Below are 12,994 nucleotides of genomic sequence, written 5' to 3'. Positions count from 1 at the left end.
CTGGTTTCACTGCTGTCTTGTAAACGTTTCCCTTCATTCTTTCTGGTACTCATTTGTCCCACATCATCCACAAACACTGTTTCTAACCTTAACCTCTACGTCATGTAACCTTTGTGTTCTACTGGGGTCTTTTGTTCACACACAGCCATTCTGACTTCATTTCATCAGATAGTTTTCATTTCAAGAAAGAATGCTACCACCTATTACCTGACACGTTCTTCCACATCTTCTTCAAGCACTGTAACTACCTTCACTTTTACGTTCTCTCATTCATACACATGACAATTTAACATTTACCAATAAAGACAATCTTTTCATCATACAAAGTGACAATATCTTATCATGGAAGAGATTTGATTTTAGAAAACTGGCATTTTAATGTCAAGAAGCAATACGATAGCAACAAAAACAAATATGAAAATGCTATGCTTGAAATGAATTAAAAAAGTATCATATGATCTTATGCGCACGATACCTAGTAAACATTTCCAATAAACGACAACATTTTTCAATTTTATATCTTTAATTATATAATGTTTCGACTTAACTGTTAAGCCTGTTTTCTACTAGCCACGTATCGCAACGTATTGTAGCAAAACGTAACATGGCGCATGCGTGCTTGTGCCTATTGACTATTAAATTCATAAACACGCATGCGCCATGTTACGTTTTGCTACAATACGTTACGATACGTGGCTAGTGGAAAACAGGCTTAATTCATCTTCAGCGTGAATAGGTATGTTATATCCTTTATAGTATATAAGTTTGAAAATTGGTAATCCAGGCATTTAATACATAAAAGATAAAAGTTTCTCCGGATTTTAAATGATTTTTTATTGAGCTTTCTACTCGTTGCTTCGAGCCTTCATCAGAATGAGGATATTATGTATTTACACGTGTTTTTAGCTTGAAGACGCTTAGAGCGTCTAATTGGATTAGTGGGTGGATTAATGTGATTAGATGGGGTGAAATGCGTTGCCATGGGTTTTGGTGTATTGTGAATATGATTGGTGTTTATAATATTAGAGTGTCGTGTTTTAGTTTTGGTGTAGTTTGTATTTTTTTGTGGTTAAGAAAAATTCCTAGATTTGAGATTTTTATCAAATTCTAGCTTGAACTTAAAGTAGATGACGCGAAGTAACAAAGTATTGAAAATTATGAAACATTAAAATAACCTGACTGAAATTCTTCAATTTGATTAAATTATGTTTCGGCTTTCTAAAAATGTCCATAATGGTTATTGACACTTCCATCCAACTTTGGGGGTAAATGAGTTTAAATTTAGATTTGTTTCCCTCAAGTGAAAGGTGGTCCTCTAGCTGGTAGATAGCGAATTTCAGCAGGCGCTTTATCAAACTTATCTACCACTTCATAAGTTATAAAGCATACATATTTACTAAGTGGTATAGGATATCCCTTACAATTCAGCTCAATGTTATACTTGGAAATGTACAACTACTTATGACGTTTAAAGTGCCTATGACATGAGAATTTTAATGTTTGCAACGACCAGAACTTTTGAAATGGCAGTGTACTTTCTAAAACTGTTAATGCATACCTCTTTTCCTTCGCGAGATATTGAAGATTTTGTTATTTCTATTTCATCCAATTTTGGACGTAATATTGCATAATGAGTTCTCTAAATTTTTCAAATACTCTTCACTTTCCTGACAACTTTAGGTTGATACTAATAGGCAGCATTTTATATCATCAAAGACGTCACAACAAATGAACCTATGTCCTTGTGAAGTAATCAATCGTTAAATATACCAAATACTCCTAGCTCTCATTATGCAATTTGACATCACAAGTTAGATAAATCGGACATAGCATAAACCTCAATATCTCAAGAATTAAAATTGATGTGCATAAACTGTTTTAAAAAGTACACTGTCATTGCAAACATAAGAATTTTCGTGTCATAGGTCCTTAAAAAGCATACTATTTGGTTTGTAAACGAATACAAAATAATTTATAGTCTTGTGAAGATTAATGAAGATTAGTTACTATTACAAGCCAATCCTCGTTGCCAAAGTCAAACATGGTTGTACTATCCAGAAAATCTAGCTGTCATATGTTACAGCTCATTGTACGTTTCTAAAATCTTAATTAAATAGATGCAGTACACTCTAGAACAGGGGTCTCCAAACTACGGCCCGTGGGCCAGATTCGGCCCGTTGGGCCTCTCAATCAGGCCGGCAGAGACACTTAAGAAAAAAATAGTATTATTATATAAAATAAACTTCATGCATAAAGTTAACTTTAAGACGCAAGCCAACTAGCAAGAGTGTCTTACGTCAATTTTTGTCCCAACTTCCTACTTCCGTTTCAAGCACATTGCGAAATGTAAAAAGCTGAAGGATAACGTGGAATTTTTTTATATTTCAATGCTTTATAATGGCCGATAAAAGAAAAAGAAAAGTAGATGATGAATGTCGGCGATTTTAAGAAGAGTGGAGTGCAAAATACTTCTTCCTCGAATCTGCGAATAAAGCATTGTGTGTCATCTGTCATGAGAGTTTTGCAGTATTGAAGGAGTACAATTTGCGCCGCTATTGCCAAAGCAAACACCAGGGAACCTATTCACGATTTGCTGATTTGCATACAAAAGCAGATGAATTGAGACTCTTACAAAATTCATTTGAAATGGATGCAGCTGCATGTCCAAAGAGTTTACAATTAGAGGTGATTGAACTACAAACAAATGACTGCTGAGGGATAAATTTAAAGAAGGGCTTGTCATATTTTACCAATTTTTACCTAAAGAGAACTATCAAAACTTGAGGCATTTTGCTGCAGGACTGCTATCTATGTTTGGCACCACCTGTGTGAAAAAACCGTTTTCTAGAACGAAGTATTAGAAAAACAGTTATAGAGCAAACATGACAAATGAAAATCTGAGTGCTCTTTTAATGCTTAAGACCTCAAATCTAAAGCCAGACTTTTTCACAATTTTTTCATCAAAAAGCCAATTTCACCACTCATATTGAGAAAACTGAACAGACTAATTGTTATTTTGTTATGATATTACTCTTGGTTGAAATTTAACCTTTAAATTTGAATAAATATTTTCTTAACTAATAAAGCTTGTGTTATGTACTTCGTTTAATTAAAATATTCGCTCTTTGACAAGCGGTATACGGTTCGTCGGCCATCAACATGCTGGATGAAAGTTCATGTGGCCCTCTGGCTGTAAAGTTTGGAGACCCCTGCTCTAGAATAAATCCAAACAATTTAAGAAGCAAAAATGTCAGCCTTCGTCAATTCAAGAAAAATCTTTCGCACTTATTATACACTATATAAATCGTGTTGTTTTTAATTAAAGTTGTGTTTTAAAGGCTGCAGTAACTGGAGAAAGCTGTATCATTGTTCTTTGTCATTTAGAATTTATTTACGTTCTTTTGTTGTTATAGTATGCTCTTTGCAACGTTGTGTTTAAAAGGCTGCAGTAACTGGAGGAAGCTGTAGCATTGTTCTTTGTCATTTAGAAGTTATTTACGTTCTTTTGTTGTTATAGTATGCTCTTTGCAACGTTGTGTTTAAAAGGCTGCAGTAACTGGAGAAAGCTGTATCATTGTTCTTTGTCATTTAGAATTTATTTACGTTCTTTTGTTGTTATAGTATGCTCTTTGCAACGTTGTGTTTAAAAGGCTGCAGTAACTGGAGAAAGCTGTAGCATTGTTCTTTGTCATTTAGAAGTTATTTACGTTCTTTTGTTGTTATAGTATGCTCTTTGCAACGTTGTGTTTAAAAGGCTCCAGTAACTGGAGAAAGCTGTAGCATTGTTCTTTGTCATTGAGAATTTATTTACGTTCTTTTGTTGTTATAGTTTGCTCTTTGCAACGTAGTGTTCAAAAGGCTGCAGTAAGTGGAGAAAGCTGTAGCATTGTTCTTTGTCATTTAGAATTTATTTACGTTCTTTTGTTGTTATAGTTTGCTCTTTGCAACGTAGTGTTCAAAAGGCTGCAGTAACTGGAGAAAGCTGTAGCATTGTTATTTGTCATTTAGAATTTATTTACGTTCTTTTGTTGTTATAGTATGCTCTTTGCAACGTTGCGTTTAAAAGGCTGCAGTAACTGGAGAAAGCTTTAGCATTGTTCTTTGTCATTGAGAATTTATTTACGTTCTTTTGTTGTTATAGTTTGCTCTTTGCAACGTATTGTTCAAAAGGCTGCAGTAACTGGAGAAAGCTGTAGCATTGTTCTTTGTCATTTAGAGTTTATTTACGTTCTTTTGTTGTTATAGTATGCTCTTTGCAACGTTGCGTTTAAAAGGCTGCAGTAACTGGAGAAAGCTGTAGCATTTTTCTTTGTCATTTAGAATTTATTTACGTTCTTTTGTTGTTATAGTATGCTCCTTGCGAAGTTAATTCAATAAAATATAAAAAGCCCAAAAGCTCAAAATTTATAAATGATTTACAAAACTTTAAACTAAAACTGTAACACAACTAATACTGAGTGCTTTCATGTGACATTAATGTGCGGATACCTACAAGATGATATGGGATCTGAGATGATAAAATCAACATAACTTTGCACTATTTTCTATCTGTGAAGTAAATACAAGGTCTTCCAGCAGTTATAAGATTATTTTAAAACTTTACTCAGTAAATAGGAGTGGGGGAGAGTTTTTAGAATATAGGCAATAGAGAGCGCCGTGGTTAATCTTACGTGTATTTAGGTATATATTCAATATTTATTTAAGAAATCTTAAATACATAGCACTTGCATTTTAGTTGTATGGATTTAGGCACGAAATAATTGTCATGGTTACAGCGCATGAAATAAGCAAAATATCAGAAAATGATGACAACTATGAAGATTTTTCTATAAAACTATTTAAAATATTATTGAGTCCATATACAAATTCTTAGACGAAATGCTTTCAATCACTCAATGTCATGAAAATGTTATTTAATTCAACTATTTTATGTTATCAGCTACGTAATTAATGTGACATAATTAAACACAAAAGATTCTACTTGTGGAATTATGCACAACTTGTGATGGTCAGCTTTATACGGTAAGGAACTCCCAAGAGCCCAAAACACCAGAGGCCAGACTTTTAATAATTATAATAATTTCAGAAACACAATTTTTTATTGTATACAAGTTTATTATGTTGGATGAGTCTAGTGCAAAATTTATCAGTGCAGCCAAGCATAAAAGTTAACTTTTAATGTCATGTTCACCTTCAGTCTTTTTCCAAAACAATTTACAGTAAAAATTAAATATGTACATTGTATAAATGAATACCACAGGCTATAGATTCACCAGAAACGGGGTGAAATATCATCTAAATACGTCGTGGAAACTGTTTTTTTTATACCTACTGAGTTAGATCTCAACAGTATCAATGATTTCTTAATAGCTACTTTTTTTTACCCCAAACAGGTTCTGTTGTATCTAAATTGTTTATTGATGTAGTTTGCTTTCATCAAAAGGAAATAAGTTCTTGAGTTCTGGCTCGGTCTTCAATTCTTCATTTGACCTGACAGCAGCATGTACACGAACAGGGAGATTAGGAAATGTTCGAAGAAAATACGCCCTGTAATCGCCAATCTTATAAAATGGTTCTTGTTGTGGTTTTTGCAGTGTTAGTTTCTTCCAATCCTGGCAAATATTTCGAATTAGTCTTAAGCATTCTGTCCATGAAGATTTATAGCGCCTTCCATTCACCAAATAATCATAAACATCACAATCCATTTGACTTTTCCAATCTGAGGATTCACTATTCAATTGTTGAACGACACTACACTGGGGATCATTTGTCTTAATCTGCTGAAGATTTCCAATTTTACTTAATAAGTCAAATTTCTCGTCATCCGACATAAGAAATGGATGATTTAACGCCACGTTAGCAGATGGTCTGTCTTCTGGTTCTCGGTTTAACATCCACGATAGAAGGTCCTTCAATGTTTCATCCTTGATTTCCTCCAAGCCAACAGGGTTTCCATTTAACATATTGTCCAATCTATGCCGTTTAGTTCCAAACGGGTGTTTTCCTTTTGTTGCAATATAATAAGCTATCATTCCTGCATTCTAAAAAGATTAAAAATGTAATGTTAAAAATTGACTGCATATATGCATGTCGTGCAAATGATCATATTCCTGCACCTACCATTACATCAGACTCTTTCATGTACCGTCCTTTTTCGACTGTATCTTCATCTTCACAATATGATTCAGGAGCAATCCAATACTCAGTTCCCATGTTAGGCTTGCTTTCATATGTTGTACAATCATTATTCAATATTCGACTAATGCCGAAATTAGATATCAGAAATTTGCCTTGTGAATCACGAAGAACACTGGTGGGCTTTAAATCACGATGAAGAATAGGATTTGGGCCACTATGAAGATCAGCTAATCCTTGCAAAATTTGTCCGAGAATTTCGGGAAGAGCTTTTTGAAGATCATGCAAAGTAGAAGACGTGACAAAACTCTCCAATGATTCTTCATATAAGTCTAATATCAAATATACATATTCTGTTCCAGTCTCTTCCTCTAGGAAAGAATAATTCACAACATATTTCGAATTTCTTGCGTTGAATTCATTTAAAATTTTCTTTTCGTGCAGCGCAAGCTGGATGTAGCTATCTCGATGTATTCGTTTCACTGCTTTACCGTAACCATCCTTACCCAGTCCAAGAAAAACACGGGTTTCACCACTTCCTTTGCCAATGCAAAACTCTTCTGAGAAAATTACTCGTACATTGCCCACCATATTAACCTCAACACTGGAATTACGTCCATATTCAATCAATTTTAAAAACAATTCTTTATGTTTCGTTGATTCATCGATGTATTTCCACTGTTCTAGATAGAAATATTATACTCAAGAGTAAAGAAACAAAATAAATATATCAAAATAGCTTAATCTTCCTCAATTAGGGAAGGATACTGATACCGTACGCTTTTAAAAAAACGTATTAACAATTATTAGACATATCATAAATTTAACACAAAAGACTCTTTTCTCTACCCCATCCACATACACTCTACATCAATATGAACTTCTACTTCGTGTGACCTCATTACTCATTCCTCTACATTCTAGAGCATGATTCCTCTTCTCCGTTGCATGGAAACGTTTGGCCTATAGTTAATTTACACTAACCCAAACCTTATAAATAGATAGTGTTTGTAAGAAAATTGCTAAAAATTAGCACTTTCCTAACTAAAGCTAAGACTTTGTCATTCATGATGATAAACCAGTAGAGGTTCCCCTTGTCTTACTTCATTGAATTCATACACCTCCTATTCTTTGGTTTTTCTCTACGCTTCTTACTATGTACATAACTGATAATTGCCTTCACCCTATCTACGTAGGCCCTTTTTGTATGAGACCGGAACGAAATCACGAAAAATCCTCATTCGCGTAATGCTTCCTTTGCAGGCTAGTTTTACGCTTGCTAGCCATTTTGCTTTTGTAATTTGCTTTTGTGCGCATGCGTTGATGCCACTTCAGACCGGTCTGAACATTAATTTGAGTTTACTTTGATGCCGGTTTCAATTCATAACGTTCTGAACTTAGTCGGATCGGTTCAGCAGGCGGGAAGACTTCAGACCACTCCAAGTCATCCTCGTAACGTTCCCATGTAAACATTTACTATAAATAATATTATGACCGACACGAGCTGGTACCGCGGTTTGACTTCGTTCCAGTCTCATTTAAACAGGGCCATACTCCACTCTATGTCTACCTCTTATTCTTGAAACGTGCTCTTCTTGTGTCTTTTTCTTTTACATACATACATGCATTCTGTGAATAATATTCATTCCTTATTTATAGGGAGCAATGTCAACAACTTTTAAGACAATCTTGCTGCAAATTGCAAGGAAGTTGTGATTAATAAGCACGAGTTATATTTTGCATGTCACGTGGTACCTAGAAACTGTGAACTGAGCCACTCCATTGATTTTTTTCGTGCAAAGCATTTGTTATTACGCACGTGATTGCTACGTGGCAGCCAGTCGAATGCTTTTTTTACCAATAGGAATGATAAAATGGCTAACAGCAGCCAATAATCTAATTAAATATACAGCAGCAAGTTGCATACGATATAGACCTCCTGTATATTCCCTATACTGTTCACAGCTCTGTCATATATTTTCATACGGAATGACTGTTTAGATTTCAGAAATTTTCGAGTATTGATGTGTTCTTAGAGCAGTTTAGTCACACAACTATCTTTTTAAGTCTTAGAAATAACAGTCAATAGGTAATAAAAGTTGCTTCTAGTTAATGATCTTGGTGTCACATAAAAAGAATTGGGTTAGCTCTGTGACGGCGTAGCTAATTTAAACATTCAATCTGACATAACGTTGAATAAGGTGCAAAATTTCACTTAATTGTGCAGGAACCTTTAAAAAACATACTTTGTTACCAGTTTCATTATTTTTCATCAATGCTGTATGGCGAGAATAGTTGTTAGAAACACACAAAGCACATAACGTTTTAACTATGGTTTCCATCCACACTATTCAGTATTCACATTTTCTAAAGTCGATTATGACTGACTATAGAAACTAGCAACTATATAACTAACAGAACCACTGCCATTTAAAGCAAAATTAAAAAAGATATTTGTATCATAAATTGCTAAAAGAATACCTGAAATTTTTTTAGCAAAAACAGTCCATGCTTTATAAGAATATATGATAGTACTGTGACAATGTATGCAATGTTTACAGTTTGTACCACGTGACATACGAAAATATAAGTGGCAAAAGTGGTGGATTCCAATCAAACCCATAAAAACCATGTAATAATGATTGTAAAAATACACTTTGATATATTTCTTGATTGTAATTAGTCGATTGCAGTGCAGTTTATCTGTAATCATAAAATAACAGATAAGATTTTTAGATTTGTCTATATGTAAATAATACTACTCATCGATCAAGCTGAGACGACACAAAGAAAATTGTAGTTTTGTAGATCAATTTTCGGAGCAGAGTCGAGACCAAGTAATTGTTAAGTGTCAGTCGTCTGAATTAGGAATAAAGCTGTTCGAAAGGAATTAGATTCAAAATTAGAGGATGTACAACAGAATGATAGATGCAATGGAAGCTACCGACTTTCAAGACAAAACAATTAAAACGCCTTTTAATTATATCACATTCACATTCAGTGTAAACAATTTATTCATATCGTATCTTCCTATACTGTATCATATTTCGTAACATTAATCATTTCGTCCTAAAGATGGCAATTTGTTAATGTAGAAACATGTTTGCTTATAAAAAATTATCGTTTTTTAAATGTTTTTTAAGCTTGCTGCTACTCAGAAACTCTGGTAAAAGTTTCATACTTATGCATTTGCATACATTTCGTAAAAAAACAGTTTAAAATTCGATATTTCATTATTGACATTATTGTCTGACCTCTGTGTGATGTATGCTCATTGCTCCACGTCATTTTAAAATTTTAAAACTATGCGTAAAATGTATACAATATGAAACAAAATGTCTTTCTAGTGTGGAAACATTGCTTCTATAACAAGCAACAAATACAAATACTTTATTTCTCAAACTATGCATTTTTTTTAGTTCGAATGTTTAAAAGCCATTCGTCATATAGCCATATTTATCTCTCATAAAAATGCAGAATATATGACTTCCTCACACACAAATGTAAAATTTCAGCAGTAAATGATTGCATGTTTCTCTTTATGTTGCTCTACCCATAAATCATCTCGAGAAAATAGGAAACAAAACATCAAAGAATAAAGGTTCCCCTTATCCTCTTTTAGTGCATCTCCTTGGTTTTCCTCTGTACACATGACTTACTGACACCTGCCTCTGCCCTCTACTAACATACTTTATTTTACCTTCACATATAAATCGGTATGTTGTGTCATACCACTTGGACACTCGTCATTTTGCTTACGTTAAATTGTTTACCCGACGTTTGTATTAAATTACTTATGATTTGTGAGTAACAAGGTATGAGTTTTACTTGCCGTCAATATTAGGGCTAAGACGATTACTACTGGCTTCACTTGTTTCTTCATAGAGTCTTGAAGAAGACGCTTCCATTTCATGCAAGATCTGTCAAATCAAAAAATGGTTAATGAAGCAAAAATAAATATTAGAATATCACTTGTCAAGCGTCAAATTAAGACCTTTTGAAAATTTTTGCGGCTTATGCAATATAGTAAAAAGCCGTTTCACCTGAATCACATTCAATGATTTGTTAGATAAAAATGAGCATGCACCACTCTTATTGACCTTCAAAATCAGGTTTTTCACCATCTATATATCATTTTCGTCACTGTTTATCCCCAGTTTCAACTGCAATTCTTTGAAGGACATAAAGTCAGTATATTTAGGGATGAGTTAAACAAAAACAATTAAATGCATAAGAGTTGCTCCAATTTCCCAATGTACAATGAATTTCGATAGTAAATGTGCATGTTGGACGAAAAGGAGAGCAAACAAAAAATAATGAATTAAAATTTTACTCATTTATCCAAACATATCTGATGCGATAAGAAGCAAGCTGACCTGAAGTTAATAAAAAGTTCTGCTTATTGTGAGCTGTGTATAAAACCTTGTACGTATGATTTGAGCGTATTAAAGTTAAAGTTTTCCGAAAATATTTCTATTGTCTAAATTATTCTTGTAGAAGTTATAAAGATTTGTTAGCATTAATTTTAATGTTTGGTTGTATCTTTTAGGTATATTTAACTACAAGCTGTTTCTGGTAATAAGAATTGACTCGTAAGGTGAAAAGTTAAGTTTATTAAAATCACAAGTCAAAACGAGTCAACACCCAGAATACAAAAACGTTCATTGCTGTAATTGAATTGAATAATTAGTTTATAATTAGTTAATCGGATTATTTTAAATAGAAGAGCCTCAAACATAGCAGAATTATATTATAATTTCTGCTGTATAAAACCATGTGGTCCAAAAGCTCTGTTTTTACAAATCAGAAATCAAAGTTTTTCAGTTTTTTTTATTTAATGCTATGAATTCGCATGTATCACCTTAGCGTTAACAGCTTGACGAAAGATAATTGCAACATTACAAAACACTAAATGTTTAAAAAAAACGACTAAATATTTAAAATATTCAACGATGGCATGCATGAGTCTATTTGCAATTTCAAACTAAATTTTCTTCCTGATTCATTAATGTCATTTCATACTATCACAAGTATAATGAACTAACACATATTTTATAAATATACCGTCCGGACCCAAAGATAAATACAATTACATGCTAACAAGCAATTTGAATTCCTTAGCAAGCAAGCACATCATGATAAACACGCCTTCCTTCAGATGACAGTGATTTTTTGGTAAGCAAATTGCTTGTATTTGTAACTTTGTTTAATTGGTGTACAACTACAGGATCACAAGTTGCTACGGGTATCTATGATGTATATCTTATTGTACTAGGTTGAGACTAATATTTATAGAAAGTGTATTAATTATATTTGACGAACAACTTTTATTTAAGATCTCATTTATACATCGTTAACACACACAATAATTCTTTGTGTTTTGTCTTACAAACCTTTTACCGGTCGACGGTTGAAGCTTTGAACATTCGATATTTTAGATTTCTTGACGTTCTGATAAGTTAAGCGTCAAATGGCTTCGTCCTTTGAGTTCATACGTGGCAAATTATTTTGGGCAACTGAATTTAAAACATTAAAAGATAATTGTTATGTAAAAGCAAAGATACGGCCTTATGATTTTTATTGTTTTTATTAGCATGTTTGAATTTAATTTGTACGGAATTCATCAATGGAAATGAGAAGTGTAAATTATATTACATTATACCATTTTCAAGGTACTTTGGTAGCGATTGGTAAAACACTACAGCTCGATATGTCACTTTTATTTTTATACTAGTGGTACTCTTGCCTGTTGAATAACACAATATCATTGCACAATCATATGTCATGAACGTCTAAATTGTGCTTATTGAAATCTTTAGTATAAATGGTTTATTGATAAATATTTAAAAAAGCTACATTTCCAAAATAATAACGTTGCTAAAAGGCAAAAATACTTTTTACAAACATAAATTAAATTATAATTAAACACATCAAGATAAACACGCCATATTTTAGATGAATGGCAGTGATTTTTGTTAAGCAGTTAATATGTTTTTATTTGTAACTTGGTTTGATTTGTGTACAATTACAGGATTGCAAAGTGTTACGGGTATCTATGATGTATATTTTATAGTACTTGGGTGTGACCAACATTTATCAAAAGTTTATCAATTAAATATGACGAGCAATTTTTCTTTAAGATCTCATTTACAGATCGTTAACACACACGATAATTCTTTATCTGTAGTCTTACAAACCTTTTACTAGTTGATGGCTCAAAACTTTGAACATTCGATCTTTCAAATCACTTAACGTTCTGAAAAGTTAAGCGTCAAATGATTGCGTCCTTTGAGTTGATACGTGGCAAATTATTTTGTGCAACTAAATTTAAAACATTGAAAGTTTGTTATGTAAAGCAAAGATACGGCTTTATGATTTTTATTGTTTTTATCAACATGTCTGAATTTTATTACCGTTTCCTTGGTATTATGGGAGTTTGTTAAAGAAAACCTTAGCTCCATAGATAAGAGTTGATCTTACACATGAAAATTCACAATATCAAATTGTGGAATTTTTGTTTCATTTGCTTGTTTAAGTTGAATAAGACAAAATAGGCGTTCGTTGGCTTAAATGTTGGGGAAAGTAAATCTCACGCCTTGATAAGATTACATTACATTATATTCTGATAAATTAAATGAAGGAAAGCTGATATAGAATTCTTATTGTAGAAACTATAAAGATTTGTTAAGATCATGTCCGATGTTTGGTTGTATTATTTAGGTATATTTCAAGCTGTTTCTGGTAATCAGAAGATAGCAAAAGTTTAGTCTATTAAAAGCAAAATTCAAACGACTTCACACAAAGAATATAAAAATATCCATTGCTGTAATTGAATTAACTAATTAGTTTATAACTAGCT

At 32.8% G+C, this 12,994-nt stretch overlaps 1 protein-coding gene across 2 annotated transcripts; it reads right to left on the bottom strand.

Moving 5' to 3' along the window:
- Positions 1 to 5,094: 5,094 nt before the first annotated feature.
- Positions 5,095 to 12,396, bottom strand: LOC124448485 (serine/threonine-protein kinase/endoribonuclease IRE1-like). 2 transcript variants are annotated; one of them, XM_046999501.1, is made up of 5 exons: positions 12,333 to 12,396; positions 11,529 to 11,651; positions 9,968 to 10,055; positions 6,121 to 6,818; positions 5,095 to 6,041 (listed from the first exon to the last, which is right to left on the bottom strand). In XM_046999501.1, the coding sequence occupies exons 3-5, from the start codon at positions 10,041 to 10,043 to the stop codon at positions 5,415 to 5,417; spliced, it is 1,401 nt and encodes a 466-aa protein (XP_046855457.1). In that variant the 5' UTR covers positions 10,044 to 10,055; positions 11,529 to 11,651; positions 12,333 to 12,396; the 3' UTR covers positions 5,095 to 5,414. The 2 variants fall into 2 exon arrangements, with proteins under 2 accessions (XP_046855457.1, XP_046855458.1); XM_046999502.1 differs by lacking the exon at positions 11,529 to 11,651 and having other exon boundaries at positions 12,333 to 12,394.
- Between the last annotated feature and the right edge of the window lie 598 nt (positions 12,397 to 12,994).

This window comes from Xenia sp. Carnegie-2017, unplaced genomic scaffold, assembly GCF_021976095.1.
Source record: "Xenia sp. Carnegie-2017 unplaced genomic scaffold, XeniaSp_v1 HiC_scaffold_23, whole genome shotgun sequence".
Taxonomy (NCBI): Eukaryota; Metazoa; Cnidaria; class Anthozoa; order Malacalcyonacea; family Xeniidae; genus Xenia; species Xenia sp. Carnegie-2017.
This window is presented reverse-complemented; position numbering and strand designations above follow the sequence as displayed.

What these genes read in the sequence shown, in the direction of transcription:
- LOC124448485 (XM_046999501.1), bottom strand. Translation starts at nt 10,043, where the DNA reads ATGGAAGCGTCTTCTTCAAGACTCTATGAAGAAACAAGTGAAGCCAGT. An exon ending in TCTTAGCCCTAATATTGACG is followed by an intron (nt 6,819 to 9,967) that starts GCAAGTAAAACT and finishes ATTTCTATCTAG; the next exon opens with AACAGTGGAAATACATCGAT. An exon ending in TGAAAGAGTCTGATGTAATG is followed by an intron (nt 6,042 to 6,120) that starts GTAGGTGCAGGA and finishes TAATCTTTTTAG; the next exon opens with AATGCAGGAATGATAGCTTA.